Source organism: Equus asinus, chromosome 20 (assembly GCF_041296235.1).
Source record: "Equus asinus isolate D_3611 breed Donkey chromosome 20, EquAss-T2T_v2, whole genome shotgun sequence".
Lineage (NCBI taxonomy): Eukaryota > Metazoa > Chordata > Mammalia > Perissodactyla > Equidae > Equus > Equus asinus.
The window spans coordinates 94,771,933-94,784,877 of record NC_091809.1 but is presented as its reverse complement, the minus strand read 5'-3'; the positions used below and the strand labels follow the sequence as shown (position 1 = coordinate 94,784,877).

Below are 12,945 nucleotides of genomic sequence, written 5' to 3'. Positions count from 1 at the left end.
GTTGCCATGAGACAACAAAGTTTTGCTAAATGAATGAGACTCAGACCTTCTATCTCCAGATCCAGTAGGCTTCCATCTGTCCCACCCTACCTCCTGGTCTTCACGGGAAGGACCAAGCCCCCGGGGAATGCCCCACACCCACAGGAGCACTCCTGAATCCCTCTTCCTCTTCCAAGGTCAGGGTCCAGCTAAGGCTTTTGCCCTGGGTGGCAGAGACTAAAGCTGTATCCGGTGCTGTGTCCCTCTCTAGGCTGGGCACAGCATCTGGCACAGGGCCCGGCACATCTCAGGTGCTCAGAAAGCCTGGGTGATTGAAATGGATTGGCTTTCTGATCTGAGGAGCCTCAGACACGGAACACTGCTGACTCAAAGAATCCCATCCCCCACAATGACTCATGAGTCAGGCCCTCTTTAATGGGGCATTATGGAAATGTGCTGCCTGGAGCTGTCTTAATTAGGAACAACCTGATCTTGGTTGCAGCCTCTGGGTGGACTCTGCTCCCCATCATCCCCTCTTCTTTTCTCCTTGACATCTAGAGGCAGAATCCGGCTGCCTTTGACAAGGCTTCCCTCCTCCCAATAACACTGCTGACAGGCTCAGTTTGGAAACAGTTGAGCTGGTTGGGGATGGCAGCCCTTCAGCCAGCATGAGGTTCCCTAATGGGCAACCTAAATCAGTGAATAATAGTGATCTTACCTCACCTGTGCAGCCCTAGCTCGCAAGAAGGGCTAGGGCTGAGATAGAAATAAGCAGAGGATGAAGCCGGCCCCATGGGCGAGTGGTTAAGTTCATGCACTCCACTTCAGTGGCCCAGGTTCACAGGTTCGTATCCTGGGCACAGACCTAGCGCCACATGCTATGTGGCAGCATCCCACATAGAGGAACTAGAAGGACCTACAACTAGAACATACAACTATGTACTGGGGGGCTTTGGGGAGGAGGAAAAAAAAAAGAGGAAGATCAGCAACAGATGTTAGCTCGCGGCCAATCTTACTCACCAAAAAAAAATAAAGAAGTAGAAGATAATCAGGTCGGATGTTCTTCCCAGCACCCACTCTCCCCACCCCTACCTCAAAGCTGGTTTATCCTGGAGACTATATTCCAACCAGAAAATGGAGATGAGCTTCCTTTACCCCACCACCACCTCCCAGCTCCAGTCCCGAACCCAAGAACAGGCTGAGCCTGAGCCCCCAAGGGGAGGAAGTGTACAGCCATTCTCTCTCTGTGCACAAGGACATCTTCTTAGGATGCTCAGTGGCCACAAAAGAGGACTGGGCTCCAGGAAGTTCTGGCTTCACAAGCCAAGATTCCAGATGCTAGCCCAGAGCCGGATATCACCTGACAGCATCCTGTCAGCCCTGAGTCCCTCACTCAGACTGTCCCAGGCTCCTCCATCACCATGCTGGGTCCACTCATCACATCTTTGCTCAGCAAACATTTACTAATGTGCGTGAGGGCTTGATACTCTGAGGTTCCATGTCCTTCCTGGCCCCTCCTCCTCTCCAAACACACACACACACACACTGACACATGCATTATAATTTTAAAGTCAAGTGTTTATTGAACTAATAAAAGAGTTTTCAAAGAAGATTTATCACCGGGTATGACTCATCTTTTACTTGGTGGCTTTAGGTTTCTCTGGTCCCGGCTTCTCCGGGGAGTAGTTAATAAAGTATAAACAAATATTTAAATCATTTGGGAGATCACTATTTAAAGCTCTAGGGTGAGCTTCTTGTAATGTTATAACCGCTCCTTAAATCATTAGTGGGCAAAACCTCCCTAAACAGCGGACAGTTGGATAGAGCGCCAACTTGAATGACTAGAGCCATTAAACCTCACCTGGCAGGTGGGGAATATTGTGGATCCACCATCCTTGGTATAGTCGGCTGCCTCGATTAGGGATGTGGGAAAGCCTAATCCCAGAAAACAGAGCCTTCTTACCTGGGGCCCTGGCTCTGCTACTCCTACCTAACCCTGCCCAACCCTTCCTGTTCCCCAGATCAGTGATTCTCAGAGTGTGGTTCCTGAGCAGCAGCAGCACTATGGGAATGTATAAGAAATGCAGATTCTCAGGCCTCACCCCTGACTTACTGAATCAGAAACCCTAAGGGTGGGGCCAAGCAATCTCTATTTTAACAAACCCTCCAGGTGATTCTGATGCATGAAGTTTGAGAACCACTGCCCTAGACAAAGGTGCAAGATCTGCAAGACGCTCGACAGCAAAACTGCTAGCCCGTAAGAGCCTTTGTGTGAAACAGAAATAGAACCTCCTCTGGGAGGATGTAGCTGCAAGCATGTGCTCGCCAAGTGGAGCCAGACCTGTATTTCAGCCCGTCCTCTCTTGGCAGGGAACCCTCGTAATAAAGCCAACAGCCGGTACAGCAGCCCTGCCCCCAGGACCAGACCCTCTAGCCTTAAAGCCTGCCACTTGCCTCCTCACCCTATGCTCCATCCTCTCTGAACATTTTACAATGCCCTGAACACGCCGCAGCACGTGGTGCTTCCTTCACGCCTTTGCCCAAGCTGCTCGCTCTACCTTTCCCCGAAGAAAACTCCTCCATCCTTTAAGACTTGGCTTGGTCATCTGCTCTAGCAAGAAACATTTGCAGACTGCCAAGGAGTCCGATTCTACAACTCTAGGCTCCCTTATGGCGTTGTGCTCACCTCTCACGCTGCCCTTGCCTTGCTGCGTTGTAAATGTTGCTTTCCTTGTCTCCATCCTCCTCAAGGGCAGGATCTCTGTCTGACTCATCTTTGTTTCACAGTATCAGTGCTGTACCTGGCATCTTCATACAATGACAAAATACCCAATGTCAATTCTGTTCCAGGCTCTCGGCACCAGAGATACAGTGAAGATCACGTTAGACAGATAAACCTCATGGAGCTAATTCATAACTAAGTGAAGGGGACAAAGGGAGGAAAGGAGGGAAGGAAGAAGCCAGGCCCCTGCTGGGATGGTGGGAGGCAACTGCTTTTCTGAATGATTTAGAAGCTGCCTCCAAAGCAAGGTGACTTCCCACAGCTCTGGGAGGAGGAATTCCTGTCCTCTCCAGATTCATTTGTGAAGTTGAAAAAGCCAAGGCCAGTCCCAAGCAGGAAAAAATCTCTCATGGGGAGACCTGTCCTCCCACAGGCGTGGTTCAGCCCCAGGTCTGAAGAGCCATCTTGCAGCCCAGAATGTTCAGCGCCTTCCCCAAGGCAACTGCACCCAGGAGTGTGACAGGGATAAGACCAGATTAGGAGTCTTGATGCCTCTCCTCCTTGTAATTAGGGCTCTAATCACCATGTCAAGACTCAACTCAGGTTGACATGCCCCTCCTCAATTAGCGGCTTATCTAATTCTAAGACAGGAATGGCAAGTTTCTGCTCAATGCAGTAATGCAAAAACGGGGTTCCTTGTGGAAATCACTTGACTTCTGGACTAATTTCTACACCCAATGAGGAATGGAAAAATAAAATAGGGTTTCAGTTTATATGCAGAAAATATGAATTTTCTCAAAGTGAAAGAATAGATTTGAAGGTAGGAGGTGATGCTGAAGAGGCTGCTGCCGTCCTAGAGAGATGCCACCAGGCCAAGGCCGTGGGGTGGGGAGATCATTCTAGACACAAAGAGAGATGTTTGGGATATAGAACTGAAGTGGGAGAGAGAGCAAAAGGAATCAGGAGGGAGCTGAGGGATCTGGTCTGGATTCTGAAGGCGCTGCAGGAATAGATTGCATTAGCACGTGCCCCAGCCTGAGCCCAGGTTTACTCACACACACACACACACACACACACACACTGACACCGAGCCCAGCTCCACCTCCCTTTAGTGACACAACTGTGCTATAAGAGCTCCCTCTTTGGAAAGCTCTACCAAGCTCAGTCAAAGACCCTCTCTGTAGTCCAGCTTCTTCGATTTCTCTCTATAATGACAAATTGTGACGCTTTGCTCCCTGGTGCCAAAGAGCCACTCCAGGGTGGAGAAAGCAGATAGTGTGGCCAAGAGAAAGGAGAGAAAAGAAGCTCAATGGTGGTGCTTATCCAACGTGCTGAGAAAGGCTAGTTCCCACACCCTTACTAAAACGCAGAGAGACTCACAGACATGAACAGAGATTCACAAATACATGCAGTGGTGTAGAGACACTCCAACATACAAGATGCACACGGACAAACACACACACAGCCTTCCTCATTCATGAACTCGCATACACAGACAGAGAAAACATGAAAGTGTACACAAATCCATCACACAGCATGCAGGTACTGGTGGATAAACGCACATAAATACATTCACTCACTCAAAATGAGTTTTGAAAGAATTAATCATAAAATTAAAGCAAAAAATAAATTTAGTCAATTATCTGGATTTTTTTAAGAAAGAATAAATTGACTCACTGAACCATCCTGTCCGTGATTCCGAACCCTCTCCAGCTATAGGGCATCTTGTGTTTGCAGGGCACATTTTCCTTGTCATAGAAAATTCACAAGTATTAGCTCCTTAACTCCTCACAGGGCTTTTTTGTTTGTATGTTTTCAGGAATTTCCAAGTGCATTTTGTGCTGGATGTTGACTGTTAGCACTCAGTGCTATGCCAGCCCTTCTGAGCTCTTCCTGTATCACCAGGAGCTGGAAACCAAGACTACATTTCCCAGATTCCCTTGCCAGCAGTTTTGATGGTTTTGATTCCACCAGTAAGAGGCATTCTCGTGAGATCTGGAAGGAGGAAGAGAAACAGAAGCCATTACTGCTCCTCAGACAGTGGCAGGCAGGTGAGCTTCAGCAGGTGCAGGCAGAAGTTTGCAGTGGCTTCTGTCCATCCCTCTAGGAATCACCCACGTCAGTGCTTCAGGCAACTGAGATCACTGATGGTGGGTTTTGGGGTGATGTTTATCACCGATTTAAAGCTCTGATTGTATAGAGCTTTAAGCAAAAACTAAGGACACGTTACTGGAGTAGTTCACAGAGTTGAAGTAGAAGATGAAGAAGCAGGCACGTTCAGGAACCAGAAGGGCTGCTGCGGGCTGGGTTCCCCAGGAGGCGGACTCTTAGGTAGGTATTAGCATGGAGGAAGTTTGTTAGGGAGAGCTGTGGAAGGGAAGGCAAGGGAGCAGGACTGGGTGTAGGGGGGTCTTGAGATGCAATCCTGCAGCATGGGCTGGGGGAGTTCTGAAGCTGGGATGAGCCCTCCGTGCTGGGGCGAGGGTGCCAAGCCTTTATTCCTAAATGTTTATCATTGTTCTGAGTTGAGACTAGGAGGCCAGGCACTGACAACCAGCAGGGCAGCTGTCTTCAGCTGAGGCGTTCGCTGGAGGAGCCGGGCAGCTCAGGGCCTTCTGCCAGCAGCTCCCAGCAGCTTGAGGTAAATAGTCCTTCATTCCTGCTACGGACTTAAAGTGTGTATCCCCACCCCCTTCATGTATTGAAGCCCTAACCCCCAGTGTGGCTGTATTTGGAATGGGGCCTATGAGGAGGGGATAAAGACTGAATGAGGTCAGAAGAGTGGGGCCTTAGTCCAGTAGGACTAATGCCCTAATAAGAAGAGGAAGAGACACCAAGCTCTCTCTCTCCACCGCATGAGGACACAGCGAGAAGGCAGCCGTCTGCAAGCCAAGGAGAGGCCTCACCAGAATGCGAGCATGCTGGCAGCTTGACCTTGGACTTTCCAGTCTCTAGAACTGTGAGAAAATAAATTTCTGTTGTGTAAGCCACCCAGGCTATGGTGTTTTGTTGTGGCAGTGAGAGCTGACTAACACAATCCCTAAAGAGAACGGGGGCAGCACATGACAGGGTCCAGCACAGGAGCTGGACCAGGGGCCCAGGGGCCATCAGCTCTCACGCTCTCTCTACTCTCCCCACCTCTGCTCTTTTCCTCCAAGTTATGAGGGGGAACATGGCCAGCTACAACCCCCAACCTTTCTAAAGCTGTGATCCAAGACAGAAGAGAACTCTCTCTCAGGCTCCAATTTGGAAAATCCCAGGGAAGGACTCTGGGTCGCCCAGCCCAGACCATATGAACACTCCTGGACCAATCCTGAGGACAGTGGCATGGCATGCTATGAGTGATTTTGCCTTTAGCCCAATAGGCCAGATTTGTCAACAGGTGAAGAAATGGGGGGGGGAAGATGCTGAGCAGAAAAATGAACTAGACAGGAAGCCCTTTATTTTACCAATTATTTGCAGATTTCAGTAACTCACCAACCATGTGACATCAAGCAGATCACTTCACCTCTCTGAGCTTTACTCCCCTCATCTGTCCAGGGGAGTCAGCAGTGGTGGCGGTGAGAATAAAGAAGGCAACGTGTGTGATAGGCCTACCTAGCACAGGGCTGGCACATGGCAAATGTCCCATAAAAGATAGCTTCCATTATTTTGTTGTCTGGATACTGCTCTAATAAAATATAATTTTGCATCTGAAACTTCTGAGCCCATTTTTAAAACATGGAAGAAAAGCAAAATCCCATCAAGGGCAATTATATTTGCCCCAGGTCCAAAAACTCGTAAAGTTACATGATGTAAACATTTTTCAGATAAGGAAACTGACGCCTAAGAAGTCAATAACCAGCCCAAGATCCCACAAAGAGAAGAGATAGGGCTGGGATCCAGAACCCCGAACACCAGTAATATACACAGGGCCCCCTACAACCAGCTGCCACTTCACCTGCCACTGTCTCCACATACACCCTCAACTAGGTCCCAAACTCCTCCAGCCCAGGGCTGCAGCCTCCTTTTTATTCCTCCCAGACACCCAGCCTGTATGGTCGAGCCCAGGGCTGCTCAGCAAGCATTGATGCGGTAGAATTGAAACGCAACGGGGTATCTGGAAAGCAAGTGGGATGTCTGGAAGCAATAAACTTCCGACTGCTTGTTCATTTGGCACCCAGTGGGGGTAGCACAGAGTCCTCTCATCTCTCTTTCTTAAGAATCAATAAAAAGTTAGTGATGCATTTAGCAGAGATCAAATGAATGAAATTAGCTTCCTTTTTTAACCTTTTATGGGACTAATATTTTGGTCATATTCCTAAAAGTCACTGTGGGTCAATCTGACCGACTATTTGGTAATTAATTACATTGCAAATTTTTAACACTGAGTTGGTGTACTGAGAAGGAAGAGAAGCCAGGGAAGGTGCGAGCAACAAGGAGAAAGTAGCATCTTTGGCTGAGCCTTAAGGGTGGCCAAGTAAGGGTGGGCACTTCAGGCAGGAAGAACCAGCGCAAGCAAGCACATGGAAGAAAGAAACACGGGATGTGTTTGAGACTGGGATGACCAGATGGGAGTTCAGGGATCATTTTGGCGAGCATCAGAGCTGGCCAGGGCCGGGAGGAGGCTGGGACCAAGACCAGCCCTGCCTGTGGGCTAAGGCAGAGGTAGTGAGGCTGCAGACAAGGGCATTTCAGAGTTAAAAACAATAGAATTTGAGGACAAACTTGTCTTCTCTGATCCTAACATGCGGGTGCTGGAGGAAGACAGGCCTGTGGTCAGATCCCACTGCTGCCACCAGCTTGATGTGAGGTTTTATACAGATGTTTTTAAACCATTGGTGAACCTGTTTTCTCAGGGACTGGAGACAATAAAAATGCTCCCCTTAGAGTTTGCAAACTCAGTGCCTACAGGTGCCAGGCAAGGAATATAAATGACTTCTCCAGGGTATAAAATAGCAAGGGACCGCATTCAACTTCTAAAGCTGCAAGTAGTCAAACAAAACATTTTAAAACATCGTACAGGCTAAACAAAACACACTTGGCCAGCATATAACTAGCACGCGAATTCTTCTTTATCTCGCAAGATTGTTGTGAGAATTGAGATAATGCATATAAAAGGGCTTTGCATAGCAGAGAAGCTAGACAAAAAGAGTACAGATGCTACGATTCGCTTATGTGAAGTTCAAGAACGGGCTAAACTAATCCCTGGTGACAGGAACCCGAACATGCTTACAGGAGGGGGAGGCGCATTCACCGTGAAGGGTTAAGGGAGCCTCACGGTGTGTGGACACTTTCTACACCTAGTTCTAGGTTTGGGTGCATGTCTGCAAACGTATATAAAAATTCATTGAGGGGCTGACCCCGTGGCCGAGTGCTTAAGTTCGCGCACTTGGCTGCAGGCGGCCCAGTGTTTCATTGGTTCGAATCCTGGGCGCGGACATGGCACTGCTCATCAGGCCACGCTGAGGCAGCGTCCCACATGCCACAACTAGAAGGACCCACAACGAAGAATATACAACTATGTACCGGGGGGCTTTGGGGAAAAAAGGAAAAAAATAAAATCTTTAAAAAAAAAAAAATTCATTGAGCTGTACTCTCAAGCTTTGTGGACTTTACTGAATAAAAGTTACACTTCAATCAAAAAGGAAATTTTAAAAGATGTCCCTCACAGAGTAATAAATACTTAATTAGTTGTTATTGTAGCTTTATTATCATTACTTTTTTATCTTTTTATTTATTTATTATCATTACTTTTATTATCATTACCATATTATTATGATTATGATTACTAAGCCACAAGGTCAATAAACTAACTAAATGAGCAACAAACATCCATGAAAGACCCACTGTGTGCTGGGTGCTTATGTCAGATTACATTTTCCAAAAATGACCACATCAATATATATGTATGTAAGTATATCACTCTCCCACATGCTCTTGCTACAATGTGAGTTTCACCCCTCCCACCAAGAGGTGGGGTCTCTGTTGCCTCCCGTGGAATCTGGTCTGGGCTCGTGACTACTCTCACCTAGTGTGGCAGACATGATGCTATGTGACTTCCAAGATTCGGTCATAAAAAGCATACAGCTTCTGCCAGGCTCTCTCTTGGAACACATACCTTGGGAGCCCTTCTTGCTAACATATAAAAAGTCTGGCTACCCTGAAGGTGCCATGCTGGAGAAATGAAGCAGAGAGACCAATAGAGAAAGATGCCTGAGGGGCCCTGACTGCTCCAGACCCTAGCTGGTCAAGTCTTCTTAGTCCTGGTCCCAGAAACGGAGTCAAGCAGAGGACCCAGACATGGTCTGACAGCAGCCTCATGGGAGACTCTGAGCCAGAAGCCCTCAGCCAAGCTGACCTGCATTCCCAACCCACAGAAACTGCGGGAGATAATAAGTGGCTATTATTGCTTTAGCCAGTAAGTTTTGGAGTATTTGATCTATATTAGCAGCAGTAGATAACTAATAGATTTTGGTACCTGGAAGGGCAGTGATGCTGTAACAAAAAAAACTAAAAATGGAGCAGTGGCTTTGAGGGCAGAAGTTAGAAGCGTCTTGAAGAAACTGTGGAATCTGATGGTCCTCAAGGAGGTTGTCCCCGAAGGCTTAAAGGAAAGTAAGGAAGATGATACTGGAAGGTGGAGGAAAGGGATCTTTGTTGTATACTGTGTTAGTCTGCTCCGGCTGCCACAACAAAACACCACAGACTGGGAGGCTTAAGCAACAGAAATTTATTTCTCACAATTCTGGAGGCTGGGAAGTCCAAGATCAAGAGGCCAGTCCAAGATCAGCTCCTGGTGAGAGTTCTCCTCCTGGCTTGCAGATGGCCACCTTCGTACTGTGTCCTCGAATGGACGAGAGAGAGCTCTGGTGTCTCTTCCTCTGCTTATAAGGGCACCAGCCTTACAGATTAGGGCCCCACCCTTACGACCTCATTTAACCTTTATCCCCTCTGCACAGGCCCTGTCTCCAAACACAGTCATCCTGATGGTGGGGCGTCAACACATGCATTCAGCCCATCACATACAGTGAGGGAAATTTTAGCAACACTGCCTTCTGTGGCAAAATGGAAAATGGAAAACGTGCTGAATGAATTGGATGATCTAGCAAAGGAGATTTCCAGGCAGAATGTCAAAGGTGCCCCCGGGCTTCTTCTGGTTGCCTATAATAAAATGTGAAAAGAGAAGACAGGTTAAAGAAAGAACCAGTGAGCACAAAGGAGCCAGGTCTTGCTAGGTTTGAAAATAAAAGTGTCTTGTTCCTAGACTCTGCAGACAGGAAATGATGCTAAAATTTCAAAACTATCTCGAGGAAAAGATCAAATCTAGGGTACTGTCAGGAAAATATGGTCTACCTGAGGAAGTGAGTATAAAGTCCTTTACTAAGACCTTGGAAATATGTAAGGCAATGATTCAAACAAATAAAAAAGTCCTTCATAGATCCCCACCAATAAACAATAGGGCTTCTGGTAATGTTAAGCATGGTGTCCCACAGCAGCCTTATAGCCTTATAGAAATTCAAGGTAGGAAGGGGTTTCTCATTAATATTTGTGGTTGTGACTTTTATCTAATTGTGCAAATTCCAATAAGACTCATAGAAAACTCACAATGATTTTAAGACGATTGCATTGTCTGAAACACTGCTTGTTTGGACTAAAAGGTGCAGAGGCCATACAAAATGAAAATAGGTCTTTGGATATCCAAATAAGAAAGCAGGCTGAGAAAACGACTTAGCTGCAAACGATGACCATCTCTTGTGGAAAAGAAAGGATGGCTCAGAGGGCTTCCGCTTCTGAGCCCAGAGGGTGGAGCCAAGAGCCATGGAGAACCATCGCCAAGCAGGAGGGCTGAGTTCTAATCCAGAAACAGCCCATGTGCCCAGCAGAATTTTAGAATTCCTAAGGACCCCTGTGTTCCTCCCATTTTCCCTTTTTTTTATTGTTATGAGAGGACCTATAATGGCTATCCTTTGCCGTTCCCATCATTGTATATTAGGTAGGCGGATGGTAATATATTTCTTTAGTTCACAGGCCTGGAGATCCACAGGAACTGCACACGAGGAGCTGTATTTGAGAAATTCACCCAAGGAGCCTCATCTGAACCCAGACCTGGTTAGATGACAGGGCCCAAGATTTCAAGTTCATGCTATAATGTGACGAGACTTTTGGGGGCCTTGGAAAGGGGTGAGTGTATTTTCATGTGGGAAATATGAATCATCAGGAGCTAGAAGGGAGACTAAAGTAGCCAATTTCCAAGGATCCCTGCCTCCTGGTGTCCTTGCCCTGGGGTAGTCTCCTCCCGCCCTGCCTGAGGGCTGGCCCATGTGACTAGGACAATCAGAGAAAATGAGGCTAGATCATAAGAGGCCTCGAAGCTGATTCCTTGGACTCAGCTCTTAGCTCTGAGGGAAGCCACTGCCATGATATGAGAACACTCATGCTGCCCCGTGGAGAGGAACTGAGGCCCTGCCGAGGCCGGCACCAACCTGCGGCCATGTGAGTGAAGTACCTTGAGGGCAGATGCTCCAGGCCCAGTCGAGCCTTCAGGTGGGTGCAGCCCAGGTGACGTCTGACCACAGCCACATGAGGGATCCTGAGCCAGAACCATCCAGCCACGCTGCCCCAGAATTTCTGTCCCAGAGAAATCACGAGAGGGAAAAGAATGATTGCTGTTGCTTTAAGACACTAAGTTTTGGGGTGATTTGTTACACACCAGTAAATAACTAACACAAGGCTATAGATGCAGTCACTGGTGATGGAGTAAGAAGAAAATGTGCAGGCACAGGAGAACACGCAGTTTCAGGCAGATGAGAGTCACTTGGCCAGCGTGGTAAAGGACGACTTCTCTCCTGGTGGAGTGTGGGCTCTGGGCTCAGAAGGTGAGGTCCCTGGGGACCCTGGGGACGTCCCTGGGGACGGTGAGACTTTGGCAGACGGCTTCAAGAGGGGAGCTGGCCATCTTAGAAGACTTTCCTTTCAGCACTAAACTCTCTCAGGCTCTGGCTTTCTTCTTGCAAATGAGGCCTTTCCATTCACAGAGCCCTTTTGCCTCCACCTGTCACCATGTGACAGAGGCAGGTCAGGGATTACCATTCCCGTATATCAGAGGACAAGTCTGAGGGACCCACCGGGTAACTGGCTTGCCCAGGCCCTGGGCACTCCCTGTTCACATCACAGCTCTCAGCAGCTCGGAGCAGCCTTCCACTGCCAAAGGAATCAAAGAACACAAAGAGCCCCAGACTGGGCCGGAAATGCACAACACGGAACTGCGTGGAGAGAGGACGCAGGCCAGCTGCTCTGACGGGGATTCTCAAGAAGTAATAACAGACTTTGGTTGCCTTAAAACAATCTTTCACATCTGTTAAAATCCGTGCCTCAGTATGCTGAAGCTGAGCCAATCTCATCACCCAGAGGATGGCCCTCTTCACCGAGTGGCCTCAGGCCTTTCTGGGTCCCTGAGCCCCATCCATGTTACGTGGTGCTCACCTGGCTGGTCTCTAAGGCTCCGTGTGGCTCTGACATTGTAGGATTCGTGAGGAATTTGTGGGACCTCCGATACTGATGTTGGCATAATAATACCAGGCCATTCCCATTCTGAGTCTCCAGTCTACAAAATAAGAACCAGACAGGAAATTGCAGGCAATAATTTATTCTAATTTTCCTACCGTGGGACTTGCTTTATATACATTGCTACGTGGACTCTAATAATACATTAACAGATGAAGAAGGTTTCTGCTGGCTTCCCCAGCCCCTGACATGTGCTCCCCTTTCTTCTAGACTCCCCTGGAGAGGGGACCTCCCTGGGACAGTAGCTGTGATCAAGAATAACTGCAGAGAGCCAGGCAGGAGGCAGGCTGCAAAAAACAACCAGGGCCGTAAAATAAAATGGAATGACATAAAAGAAAATAATACAATATGACAGAAAATGATAAAGTGACAGAGCTAGATTAAAGTCTGAGGGCCCTCAACCCAACACCCACTCTTGGTCTGAGTGTCTAAGAGCAGGGAGACAAATTGGAGTATCTGCCTGTCCAGTCCCACCCGATTGACTTGGCTACCCAGGCCCTGGGGCAGTGGGGGTCACCCTGGAAAAACAGTAAGATGAAGTGGGCCTGCATTGACCACAGTCGATGCTGGCTCTTGGTCTGCTGGGCTTGGCTCTGGGGCCCCCGTGAGCCCTGAGCTGACAGTGCATGTTGAGCAGCCATTATCGCTTCACATGGGAAAAGAGCAAACCCCCACCCCTTCCCTACTACATCCATCTC

At 48.1% G+C, this 12,945-nt stretch overlaps 1 protein-coding gene across 17 annotated transcripts in view; it reads right to left on the bottom strand.

The window, feature by feature from the left end:
• Positions 1-9,383: 9,383 nt before the first annotated feature.
• Positions 9,384-12,945, bottom strand: part of LOC106833052 (uncharacterized) — an 80,782-nt gene continuing 77,220 nt past the window's right edge. For 6 of the 17 annotated variants that reach the window (XM_070491118.1, XM_070491117.1, XM_070491111.1 and 3 more), the window contains 3 exons: positions 12,167-12,287; positions 11,167-11,311; positions 9,384-9,844 (listed from right to left, as the gene is read on the bottom strand). In XM_070491118.1, the coding sequence (XP_070347219.1) occupies positions 9,786-9,844; positions 11,167-11,311; positions 12,167-12,287 (325 nt within the window). In that variant the 3' untranslated portion in view covers positions 9,384-9,785. The remainder of the gene's footprint in view (positions 9,845-11,166; positions 11,312-12,166; positions 12,288-12,945) is intronic. The other 11 variants (XM_070491110.1, XM_070491112.1, XM_070491114.1 and 8 more) reach the window with 5 other exon arrangements.